This window comes from Ctenocephalides felis, unplaced genomic scaffold, assembly GCF_003426905.1.
Source record: "Ctenocephalides felis isolate EL2017-DRISC unplaced genomic scaffold, ASM342690v1 CF-g0.4_SCAFFOLD_01604, whole genome shotgun sequence".
NCBI lineage: Eukaryota > Metazoa > Arthropoda > Insecta > Siphonaptera > Pulicidae > Ctenocephalides > Ctenocephalides felis.
In genome coordinates this window covers 5,704,693-5,718,565 of record NW_020537758.1, presented here as the reverse complement: position 1 = coordinate 5,718,565, position 13,873 = coordinate 5,704,693, and the positions used below count along the sequence as shown (strand labels likewise).

Below are 13,873 nucleotides of genomic sequence, written 5' to 3'. Positions count from 1 at the left end.
GAAATAAATAAAAAGATATTAATCATAATTTATTTTCCGAAAGAGGTTTACAATTAATGACCGAGTTTTTTTATTATACTACTTTTGTGCTTGTAATAATAATATTTCTTATATAGTTATGTATTTAATGCTTGTTTTTCATATTAAATGAAATTAATTCAAAGATGCTTTGAGAACTTGTGCCTTTCGTATCCGATATCATTTATAAAGCAGTCTGTATATATTTTAGTGAAATATTTTCTGGCTCGTGCATTATTAATATAGTTGTATACATATATCTGCTGAAAATATTGTTTATTCTATAATATTTGAGTCAATATCATTTTCTTTAATAAGATATACTTTATTAATTTTTAATGCATAAAATATACAATATATTCTTTGTTTATTCAACTACAACTAATATAAAATAAGCTAATAAAAGATTATAAGTTAATTAGGCAGACATATGTGTAAAAGACTATGTTCATATTTAATTTGTTATGGGGAAAACATGTTGATTCAGTTTTTTTAATTTACTTATGAATTAAAATTTAGGAATGTTTTAAATCAATATAAAAGATAAAAGTTTGTACTTCTCGTATGTATCAAAGACATTGAAAGTAATTTATATTATTACAATTCCATAATAATATTCCACCAGAAATTCTTTTGTTCTATAACAACACTATGAGCTGATATTATGTAGAATTCAAAATTCTTATATATTAAATTTTTGTTACCAAATTATTAGTTAACCAATACATCTTTTTGTAAGCATTGATTACTTATTTGTTGAAAAGGTCTTAGCATCCTTCCTTAGGTAACTCCTAAATTGATGGTATTTTATTACAAATTACTAATGTAGTTTGTTACAAATTCTCTTTTTTGTGACACTTTTTGTTCATTATTCTTTGGAAGCAATGTTTAAAATTACATTTCCAGTATCAAGAATCATGTGTTTTCCCTGTAGCGATATTGACTGCATGTACATATTTATTTATTGAATAACACGATTGTTGGTTTTGATCAAATTATTTCAAATATTTAATACGACTTACCAAATTGTTAATCAAATGCAGCTTTTAAAACTTTTAACTGTAGTTTTATTCTAAATTTATTCAATTGTATTGCTGCATAGCTAAATGATAAATTTTTATTCTTTTGTTGCTAAAAACAATTCTGATCAAGACTTGCAATCAAAGTTTCGAAGAGTTGACTTGAATGATTAGACAAAATATAATTTTGTTTACAAGTTTATTATTCGATTGAAGTTGTAAAAATTATTTAACTCGATTTCTAAAGAATAACAATCAGCTTTAAACAGTTTTGAAGTTTTTAATGTTCAACTTTTCGAATTTTTCAATTTGTTGAAATATGTTCAATTTTTCATTATTTCATTTTACAAGTTTTATTGAATTTCTTTTGTGGCTTTTTCTAATAATTTGTATATTATTCAAGTCAACTAAATTTGTTTTTGTCTCGATTAATTGTAAAGGTTTCACGTGTTTTATCAAGTCGTATAAACAATTTTGATTCGATTAATATCATTTCATTTCATCGATTAATTAAATAATTCTCACGAATAATTTTTTTTTCTAAGTCCAAATTTTTTGATTATAATTCTTTCGAATAATTTTTTTTTCTAAGTTCTTTCAGATAATTTTTTTTTCTAAGTCCAAATTTTCTGAAACCTTTTCGATTAAGACAGACGAGTTATTTTTGCATGCTATATCATCCCAAAGCCAACATTCGAATGAGTGAGGCTCACATTGAATATTTCACAACGAGAAAATTTTATTGGGGCAAAGTTAAATATTTTAACTAAGTCCCAGTAATTTTTTCTCGTTGTGAAAATTTCAACGTGGACTTGATTTCATTCGAGTGTTGACTTTGGGAATTGGTGTGAGGGAACACTAAAAAACATAAAAAAGTTTCAACGCTGAACAGAAAAGAGAAAAATTGACCTGGGACTTAAGGGGGTTTTTTTTAGGTCCTTCCCCTCCCCTTCCTCCTCCTCCTCCTCTTTCCCCTTTTTTTCCCATTTTTCCGCTTTTTTTCACATTTTTTTCCTTTTTTGGTGTTGTTTTTTTCGCATGTTGTGGTTTTTGGGTAGATTTCTGGGTTCGGCATGCATCTTCCGCAATGTGTCTCTCTGCGTGTAACCTCTCGCATCATGGACCTCTGGTTGACCATCACTTGGTGTGTTCGTTTCAGGACCCTTTGCGCTCGCCAACAGCCGTTCACCAGCACTGCTCCATTTTTTCTGCTTCAGAGTTCCTTGTCGTCGCCTTCAGCCGGATTCGATCCACTTCACCTTGTGCCTCCAGAGTTATTTCACCGAGTATGCGGTCACTTAAACCGCTCGGCTATTTAAGTTATTGATGATAAAAGTTATTTTTATTCCTATATTATATTAATATTGAATTTTAATAAAGAATATGTATCATACACATCTCTCTTATTCATCATCCGCCTCTACCCCTCTCTTTCCCCAGTTATTTCCTCTACCTTTTTTTTTTTTCTCTTTATGTATCTCTCTTACAGTCAAGTGCGAACCTTGAATTTTTCAGAAATATTCTAAGTGTCAAGGTCGAAATGCGACACCTGAATTTAATATTTTGAACTAATATTTGATATTTATGAAAAACTATTCATTCGAATTTTGAAGCATCTTGGGGATTTGAACCGAGAAACAATGAGCAACCGTAGTGGCAACTTAACGATCTCGGCCAATTGGTTTTACGAAACCGTTGTCTTTTGTAAAAATATAAAGTGTTATTTTCAAACTGAAAGATATAAGTTTCCTAAAAATGTGGTATGCCAAATGTGCGAATGGCCGAGGTCGTAAAGATACGGTTTAGGCCAGACTATTAATTCGAGCTTCACCAGTTCGAACCCCATTTGACTGAAAAAAATATTTGGAACCAATAATTTTTCAAACTGTGTAAATAAATAAGACATATAGATAGAATTAAATTTATTGAGTGTCAGTATTACAAAAATCGACATAATATATATATATATATATATATAAATAAATATATATACGCATATATATATATATATACGCATATATATATACGCGTGTATATATATATATATATATATATATATATATATAAAAGATAAGAAAAAGTAGGATAATTTTTAATAAATTCAAATTTACGCCTGGTTAGCAGTAAACCAAACCTACTTTGGTGTAATTTAAAAATCTTATTGTTTTTTCGTTAAAAAGACAGTCTATCAGGAGCAGCCAAAATTGGCCAAAATCGTGACTTTCAAATGCAATTTTAAGGCCCTTAATGATTGAAATTGATAATTTTAATGAATGCATTGTGTAGACTAAAGTACAATCTTTATACCAAACCAAAAAAAATACAAATTTATCATCGCCTTCATAGTTAAAATCAGCTTCAAAGTTGGCAATTTTTCAAACTTCAATTTGGTACCAAGGGCAGAAGAATTTTTTTTTCCAAAAACTGATTTCATATTCGGAATCAGCGCCTCGAAAACTATCAGAATCGGTCAAAACATTTTGAAAATCACGAAAAAAAAATTTAATTTCATTAGTAAAATTTTGGTTTTGCTACCAATGATTTCGATTTTTCGCAGCGGTATGTGGATTTATCCAAAAACGGATAACATTTTCGAATTCAGCGATTCAAAATCAATCAAAACCAATCAAAACATTTTGAAAATAGCGAAAAAAAGCCGATTTTTTTTACAAAAAACTCGATTTTGCAACCAAAGTTTTTGATTTTTGCGGGGCGTATGTGGATTTATCCAAAAACGGATAACATTTTTGAAATCAGCGTCCCAAAATTTTTGGAATCAGTCAAAACATTTTGAAAATTGCGAAAACAAATCCATTTTTTTTTGCTAAAATTGCGATGTTGCAACCAAAGTTTTTGTTTGTACACGCCCTGAAAGCTCATCAAACAGGATAATTTCGTCCTTTTCATCAAAAAGACTTTGTCCAATTAGTTGTTAATTATATTTTCCTTCTACTATAGGGGAGACCCAGGTTGTGAGGTTCCTTAAAGGCATCCTTATGAGTCATACTAGGCACCTGTAATAAGAATCGAAATTTATCTATATTTATCTTATTACAAATTTATTTATAATCTAAAGATATACATCTAAAATAGGATTATATGTTACTTAATACTGTACTACTAACAATAAATATGTATAAGTACAACCGAATAATAATATAAATTGAACTCAACCCATTTATATTAATCGAATAACTTTATATCATTTCCAAAGTTTGAAAAATGCGTGGATAGTAGTCCATAGATTCAACTTCAAATTCATTTTTAAAATACATCATTTATTATAATCAAATAGTTTGGTATCATTTTCAAATTGAGTAGAATGTGTTTAAAAAATGCATGAATAGTCTTTGGTTTTAATATGGTTTAGTAATTATAAATCTAAATTTTATCTATTTTTTACTTATATAAATAAATTAAAATGCCTAAAACAAAATTTTAAAGTTGTTTGATAAAATGTACACAACACAAATTCGCGTTCCAGTTAAAAATTATACGAAATTTTAGTATCCAATTATATGTACTAGTTTGTACTAAATTCTAGTAAATTTGATATAGTTTTTACTAATGTAAACAAATTAACGTGCCCGAAAAGAAAATTAAAAGTTATTTGAAGAAAAGTAAAAAAAAGTCCCAAATCTACATATTACGTTTAAATTTACGTTTCAACTGAAAATTATTAAAAATTTGATATACAAGTATATAAAACAATTGATACTATTTGATAGTAAATTGTATCTAGTTTATACTGAAATAAACAAATTAAAGTGTCCCGAATAAAATTTCCAAAATATTTGGCAAAATGTAAAAAAAATGCCCAAACTCGCTTATTGATTGCAAAAGTTTTTCAAGTTGAGTAAAATGTGTTTGATAAAATCCGTGGATAGTCAAATAAAATAAATAAATTAGTCCATAAATTCAATATGGTTTATAATTAAAACATAAATGTACTGTTGGCTCTCTAAAATCATTATTCTGCTTTTGAATGATATTTTAAAGTATTCAAATATTTAAAAAAATTGTTGGTAATTTAATTTAATGCAAATTTCTTAAATATTTCATTAATATCTTACACAAACAAATAATTTTTATTTTATCAATTAAATTAATTAATCAATTTAATTAATAATAGCACTTGTGATTCAAAAGAAAAACAATTACTTAAAAAGAGCATTTATGTATTTTGACCCATTTTTATGATGTAAATATTGAATTATTTATAACAACTGCACATTTAATAAATATTATTCACGACAATTAATAAACGAATATTTGTTTTCAAAGAAAACATTCAAAAACGTATTTTCTTGTATAAAAAACACATCATTTGTTTGAACAATGAAACAAAGTATATTCCTCTTCGTTTTGAAAAAGTAAGAAAAAATGAACTAAATCTGACATGTTCTACTTGATTATTTTAAAGATATCTATTCACGTATTTGAAAACACATCTCATCACACCTGTCACAACAGACATTTTTAACCTAAAAACAACTGTCAATTTTGACGTTTGTCATTTGTTTAATGTTTAAGCTTAAACAATATAACTCAATTTTGACGTTTAATGCAACAAATTCATGTATTAATCATTGTTTTGGACCTGAATCAATATCATAATGTGTTGAAACAAATATTTGTTCAGAATTACGCCCAACAGTTTGCCAAAATGTTTATAAATAAATAAATATAAACCACTTTGCCTTAAAAGTAAAATATAAAACATTTGTTTGGTACTTACCTAGAACATATTTTCACACAAAACACACTTTAACTTTAAATCTATTTAAATATATAACATGGACAATTATTATTATGATAAAGACACTTGTTCAACTAAGTCTCAGACAGAACTGACTGTTGATTTATTTTTAAAAATATTCACAGCAAAAATTAAGCATAGAGCATAGAACATATATTTATATAGACTGGTAACATAGTTTTTAGTATCGACATTTTAGCAGCAGTTTAGTTTAGCATAGTTTTCTTTCTATTTTACTTATTCACTAATAGAAAACTACACTATAAACAGAACAATCTATCAGGGGGATGAATCTATATGAATCTCTTCGGGGGGTGATATGGATTTTTAATGGAAAATTTCTCGCACTGTTCTTGTATGAATCGAATTGGAATTAAACTCAACTCAATTATTCAAAATATCAGTAACTTTATAATGAATATAAAATAATCATGTGGATAATAATAAGTACATAAACTAATTATTGAAACTAGTGGGGTGTATGGCATCGTGCCTTAAGGCAAATTGCTGGAACTACCCGTACCGTAACGAAATGTTCGAGGAATACTGAATGTTTTCAAATAGATTATTATAAATATTGTAACATTGTCTAATATTTATAAGAATTATATATATATAATTTCCAAAATCTATTATTTTATTAAAAAAAGCAGAATCATTCAAATCGGACGCTTAGATCTCTCAAAAACTGCCATTTTTTGCACCTTTAGCTCTGTATCTCCGAAATGAGCCTGCCTCTGCCAAAAACGAATAAACACTTCTCCCAATCATTACTAATTGAATGTTTTTTAGATCATTCAAATCGGATGCTCCATTCTCTCAAAATCTCGATTACTATTTTCTGCACTCTTTGCTCTTTATCTCCGTAACTGCTGGACATGCCTTTGCCAAAAACTAATCAGCACATCTCCCTATCAATAAGAATCGAATGTTTTTTAAACCATTCAAATCGGTTGATCCGTGCGCCTGAAAACGTGACTGGAAATTTGTATCCATACATACATACACACACACACATCCATTTTTTCTGAGATATGCCAAAATGTTCAGAAACCTTTAAAACGTCGAGAAATGCAAAAATTTTCATTTTCGATTGTCGTACCATTACAATAACTTACCCTACGGGAAGTTAATAATTATAATTGATTAATTATTTAATCGTGTATTAAACCATACAACTACAAATTACATTCTAAACTATTTATACTAATAAATCATACTTAAATTTTATTGCTTTTACACAAAATTCATATAAATTTGTTGCTAATCTAGGACTTAGAAATTATCACATACAAAACTGGTAGATTTATATATATATATATATATATATATATATATATATATATATATATATATATGACTAGACATTATTCTTTAAACACTTTTTGGGGTATTTGGCACAATTTTTAGAAAATAAACTAATTGAGTTGTTTATGTATATATATATATATATATATATTTATATATATATGCACATGTATATACATATATATACATATATATATAATATATAAATGAAAAAATAATTACTCCTGCTAATTTTCGTCATCACCTGCTCCTTGAATTTGATCACTCGCTCCCATTCCTGTAACTCCTGAACCTTAAAAAATAAAATCTAAATAAACATACAAACACACTTTTATCCATTATGTATATATATATATATATATATATATATATATATATATGTATATATATATGTATATATAAATATATACATATAAATATATACAGTAGAACTCCAATTATCCGAATTAATGGGGACCGGAACCCATTTGGATAATCGGAGTTTTGTTTTAAAATTGCCATTGGAGAGAAAAAAAGTTACGTTTTGACATTGCACTATTTTTTTTTATTGAATTAAATGAAAAAAACGTGACATTTTCACATGTTTTAAATATAAATAAAATCATACTCTTCTTTTATCTATGAATAAAATGTACTTATGTACAAGTTTAGAAATAAAAATCATTGTTTTGTAAACATCTCCGTCAAATCAAAACAAACAATGTGCCTACACTGGCTTCGCTGGTGGAAGAATAATAGCGCACTTATTGTTAGACTTTTTTTGGACAATTTTTTTTTCTGAAAGTGATTTGGATAATCGGCGATTCGGATAGACGGAGTTCGGATAGACGGAGTTCGGATAATTGGAGTTCGGATGATCGGAGTTCGGCTAATTGGAGTTCTACTGTATCTATTTTTTTCCTTACCTGATAGTAATCTCTGTAGCCTCGCAGCCGCCGGATAAGCCCCCAAATCGCAAGGGACCCCCACTGGTCCTCCAGAGTTCAATCCTGGAAGCCCCTGCAGCATTTGCTGCTGCTGCTGCTGAATTGCTGCCGAGGCGATCGCAGCATCGCTCGTGGCGCCGGTGGGAGGTGCTCCGGCAGTCGAACCGCTTTGTAAATAACCTAATAACCTAAAAGATAAGAAAATTATACATTACAATGTATCTTAATATATTAACTTCCCGTAGGGTAGTTATAGTAATGGGCCAAAAATCGAAAATAAAAATTTTTGCATTTCTCGACGTTTTAAAGGTTTCTGAACATTTTGGCATATCTCAGGAAAAATGGATGTGTGTGTGTGTGTTTTGTATATCCGCATTTTTTTCGTCCACGTTTTCGGGCGCACGAATCAACCACTTTGAATGGTTTGAAAAACATTCAATTCCTATTAATAGGGAGATGTGCTGATTAGTTTTTGGCAAAGGCAGGTCCTGCCGTTACGGAGATATGGAGCATAGAGTGCAGAAAATACAAATCGAGTTTTTGAGAGAACGGATCATCCGATTTGTATGATCCAAAAAACATTCAGTTCGTAATGACGGAGAAGAGTGGTTATTCGTTTTTGGCAAAGGTAAGCCCAACGGCTTCGGAGACACAGAGCTAAATGTTAAAAAAATTGCCGTTTTTGAGAGAACTAAGCGTCTGAAGAACTTTCTGCTTGTTTCAACAAAATTATTGCTTTTGAAAAAAAAATTTGTTTCTAATTGTTTCTTTCAAAAAATATTTTTGTAATTTTGGATTAAAAATTCAAAAAATTACCCAGGCTAAGCACAGTCTAAGGGCCACTCTGGTACAAATGTTTACCCAAGTGCGTTTAGACTGTTTATGTATGGGGCACTTTTCTAATTTTGTAAAAAAGAACTATTGAAAAATGTGGAAATGCCGCCAAGCTAAGCACAGTATAAGTGAAAATGCCGCACGGAATTATTTGCAAATGCGTTTAGACTGTGACTATACGGGAGCAGATTTTTTGTAAATTGGGCAACTATTTTTTTTTTGAAATTGAATTCGAAATATAATGACGATTGTTAATGCTCTGGAGATAAATTGATTTATGATTTACATTTGATTTGCTCACTCAGATATAACAAACACGAGAGCAAAAATAATGAAAATTACAGTATTTGTAATAATATATTTGAAAACGTTTAAAATTTCTCGAATATTTTATTACGGTACGGGAAGTTCCAGCAATTTGCCTTAAGGCACGATGCCATACATTACTAGGTAATATGAAGTCTGGATATATAAAAAATTTTTAAGAGACTGGGATTCGATCCGAGTACATTTGTATTTACAAGTCGAGTATTTAACCACTTGGCTACGGTTTGCAGCAAAAGAAAAACTTTTTTATATACTATATATAATTTATTTTAAATTTTTTTAAATCCACCCTTATACTTCAAAAATTTTTAAATTTTGTGTTTGAAAATTATTTATGTATTTTTATTTTTATATTTATATATTCATATCTATGTATATTTATATTTATATTTATATTTATATTTATATTTATATTTATATTTATATTTATATTTATATTTATATTTATATTTATATTTATTTATATTTATATTTATATTTATATTTATATTTATATTTATATTTATTACCTTCTTAATTCGTTCAAGGCATTCGCCTGCATCAGTATATAATTTTTGGCTAGGAGCAAAGTAGCAATTTTACTCAACTTTCGCACCGAAGGCGAATGTGCATACGGGATCACAGATCTATAAAAAAAAATATATTTTTAAATAAAATATATAATTATTAATTATTATTATTGTTTTTACCTCAATTCGTCTAAGGCATCGTTCAAATCGTGCATTCTGCGCCTTTCCCTGGCATTAATATTCAGTCTTACAGTTTTTCCCTGTCTAGATTTATTGGCATTTGTGGAATTGTTTGGATTGTTCTGTTTGGACGGACCAGCTCTCGTATTTTGAGACCTGGAGAAATGATATATGGTTAAGGTATACCAGCTCTCACACTATTCGTTGATGGTTCTTGTAGTTTGTGCATTTGTTTAATACTAACAATAATTGGATTTTCAATCATTCATATAAATATTGTCAGTTTCAAATGCAGTTGCTGTAGAGCATTTTGTTATTAGTACAACTTTTAGATAATTAAATTTTAAACAAATTTGTCTAACACTATATTCACATCCAACAACTAGTTTTTTATATTTTTATTTTTAACCAAAAAATGTCCCACCTATTACTTCCTCCTTCAGGTTCCATCGGTTTATTTTCATCAGAGGCGACTTGTGCAGGTGCAGGAATATTTGGACCGATGTTGCTGTTGTTTGGACCTAAATTGCTGTTGCTACCTAAACCAGAACCTAAAATGTAATGGAAATATATATAGATTAGACTTTTGTGGTTCAAATGACACCAAAAAAGTTAAAATGTGATAATGCAATCCGGAGATATTTAGATTATTGTTGAAAAATGTAGCGAGTGTAAGAGTTCTGAGATAGGGGTTGCAAAAACCTAAAGTTTATTAAAAAATTTGCAAAATTTTGAGTAATGTTTATAAATACTGTTAAGACTATACTTTTGTCTTGGTAATGATGTTTAAAAAATCAAAATCGAGTAAGTCTAAAGCGAGATATACCCAAATTTGTAGAACAGTTTGCAAAATAACTAATAATGTCTTAACACTTCCAACTTATGTTTTAAATTTTATTTAGATTGGTTTCTGTTTATTATTTTTAGTGATATGGGTCGTAAAAACAAAAATTTCATTAAAAAATTTGACTATACTTTTATCTTGTGAATGGTGTCAAAAAAATCAAAATCGAGTAAGTCTAAAGCGAGATATACCCAAATTTGTAAAACAGTTCTTAAAATAACTAATAATGTCTATACAAGCTCAAACAAACACTTCCAACTTATGTTTTAAATTTTATTTAGATTGGTTTTTGATTATTATTTTTAGGGGTTACAAAAACCTGAAGTTTATTAAAAAAATTTAGGCATGTCAATTAAATTTACAGAAAATGTCAAGTTTAGGCTTTTGTCTTTAAAATGGTGTCAATAAAATCAAAATCGGACAAGTCAAACATGAGATATACCCAAATTTGTCATAAAGTGTTCCAAAACAAAGTGAAACAAACACAATTTATATTTTAAGATTAGTTTAGAATTTATATATATATATATATATATATATATATATATATATATAAATATATATACATTTATATAAATATATATATATATATATAAATTCATTTATTTATTTATCTATTTACCAGAAACTCCAGCACTGTAATAAAACCCTCCAAGTCCAACAGCTCCCAAAGGGGTTCTACGCCCTTGGCTCATCCCTGGGGGTGACAGTTGGTGTGTATGGTGCATGTGGTCACCTAATTTTTAATAACAAAAATTTAAAAAAAAAAATTAAAAAGATATATAATAATTTAGATAAAAATTTAATTAGAGATGTATTTTGTGAGTGAAAATGAATATCGAAGAGAGTGTTATTAGAGACAATAAACGATCAAGCGAGTCTAAAGAAGTTTTACTTCAAAATATTTCAAAAGTTATTTTTGGCATGTGGGGTATCGATTAAAAGCTATTTTCAAGTAGAATACGATTTTATAAATAAAAACATGTTATGGTAAATATTATATAATTGTATAATATTATATAATTTATTTTTTTACCTAGGGTAAAAGCAGCCCCCGAATAATGTCCTCCAAGTGGTGGTGAAGAATGCTGAGGTTGTGCCATCATCGGTTGATCATGGGTTGTAGAATGCTTTAAATAATAATATTATTTAATAAATATTTATATTTGTATCTTGCATACGTTTCGAGCCCTCATTCGACTCATCAAAAATCCATAAAAGTACAAAAAAAATTATAAAAAAACAAGACAACCAGAAATACTGAGTAAAGGGCACATGTTTTTATTTATTTTGAGAAATTACAGTAAAGTGACATATATACAGGGTGTCCCAGAACTCAACGCCAAGAAAAAAATAAAAAAGCAAAGAAACTACCAAGTAATTACAGTAGAATAAAATACATATATATATATATATATATATATTGGGTGTCCCAGAACTCAACGTCAAGTATTTTTTTAAAAGAAAAAGTAATCACTAATATTGTACAGAAAAAATAGATAACAGTCACTTTATATATATATTTTCAAAAATTGCAGTAAAATGAAATATATTGAAAAAATTAAATAATTTTGGAAAATTTTAGTGGAATAAAATATATGCAGGGTGTCCCAGAACTCAACGTCAATAAAAAAAATTAAAGAAAGCAAATTAACCACCAATACTGAAGAAAAAAGTATACGGCAAGTCACTTTATTTTATTTTTTTTTAAATTACAGTAGGATAAAATATAAACAGAATGTCCCAGAACTCAACGCCAAGAAAAAAAATTAAAAAATGCAAAGTAATCACTAATATTGAACAAAAGTCGAGTATAACAGTCACTTTATATATTTATTTTGGAAAATTACAGTAGATTGAATAATTTACTGGGTTGTCCCAGAACTCAACGACAAGAAAAAAAAATTAAAAAGTAAATTACGTGTATATTAGTCAAATCCGTGGACTATAGTCTTTGACTTTTTCACGAGTGAAAAATCTGGATGCGGAATAGGTCAAGTTTGAGAAGCCCTCATTTAAAAAAAAATGTACCAAAGTGTGTAGGCAAATTTTGTCAAAATTTGAGGCATTTAATCAGGATTGTAAATTTGTATAATACTTGGTAGGTCTTTATAAAAAAATTTTGAGTAAAAAAATAAAAACCTGAACACAACACGATTAGGTTCAAGGTTGATCTCACGCACATTGTCGGTTTTTATGGTTTTACTCAAAATTTTGCATTAACACCTATCAAGTATTTTACCATTTTAGAATCTTGATTAAATGTGCAAACTTTTGGTGCAATTTGCTGAGACACTTTAGTACATTTTTTTTACACCACAGCTTCCCAAAGTTTGACGATCTTGAAAACTCCAAAATCATGGATAAACAAAAAGTCGTCAATCTCAAAAACTTGGGACAAATGTGTTAATATTTTGGACTGAGGTCTTGGAAATAATATTTAGCCATACGAATCCACAATTTAAATTAACAAAATTAATAAAAATTAACCACAAAAACCGAAAAATTGTTACAACTTCAGCAGGTTGCACTTAGAAGCTCATACCTTCCTCAAACTATTTAAGATATATTTTTTGACGTTGAGTTCTGGGATACTCTCTCTCTCTCTCTCTATATATATATATATATATATATAATAAAATTAAAATTAAAATAAATAATAATATAAATAAAAATAATTATCTATTTACCATTCCACTAGAAGAAGCTTCCATCCTCCACGGCCAGATGGCACCCCTATTAAATTGCCCTGGTAAACTACCCCTAGCATTATCATCATCGTATTCATCACTCGAACTATCATAAGATTTCATTATTTAAATAAAAAAAACACTTTAAAAATATAAACAAATTAAAAATAAATAACACGAGTTATTTATTGATAATTGGCTTGCACTTATGCTAACACATTTTGGAAAAAATATATAAAAGAACTCTAAACAAATAAAAATTTGAGGCAAACACTACTCAAATATTGAATAATAACAATAATAATTAATATAGATTGTTTATAAATTAATTTATAAAATAATTTATAAAATAATAAAATAGATTGCCTATAAACAATTTAATAATTAAATTGGCTATATGAATTTTTAGATCACATTAGTTCAACTTGTAGGTGATTTTTTTGAGGGTTTCCAACAAAC

General features: G+C 28.1%; 1 protein-coding gene across 1 annotated transcript; it reads right to left on the bottom strand.

Annotated features, from left to right (window-relative positions):
• Positions 1–7,331: 7,331 nt before the first annotated feature.
• LOC113372926 (class E basic helix-loop-helix protein 23-like) lies at positions 7,332–13,537 on the bottom strand. The gene is made up of 9 exons (XM_026613260.1): positions 13,415–13,537; positions 11,761–11,854; positions 11,347–11,460; positions 10,305–10,431; positions 9,881–10,036; positions 9,701–9,817; positions 8,196–8,218; positions 8,010–8,078; positions 7,332–7,396 (listed from the first exon to the last, which is right to left on the bottom strand). Exons 1-9 carry the CDS (start codon positions 13,535–13,537, stop codon positions 7,332–7,334), a joined length of 888 nt encoding a protein of 295 aa, XP_026469045.1.
• Between the last annotated feature and the right edge of the window lie 336 nt (positions 13,538–13,873).

Bases quoted from the DNA above. Each gene is read 5' to 3' on its own strand.
- LOC113372926 (XM_026613260.1), bottom strand. From the start codon at position 13,537: ATGAAATCTTATGATAGTTCGAGTGATGAATACGATGATGATAATGCT. The intron at 9,818-9,880 runs GTAAAAACAATA...TTTTTTTTATAG, and splicing joins GATGCCTTAGACGAATTGAG to ATCTGTGATCCCGTATGCAC. The intron at 8,219-9,700 runs GTAATAAATATA...CTTATCTTTTAG, and splicing joins GCCTTGAACGAATTAAGAAG to GTTATTAGGTTATTTACAAA.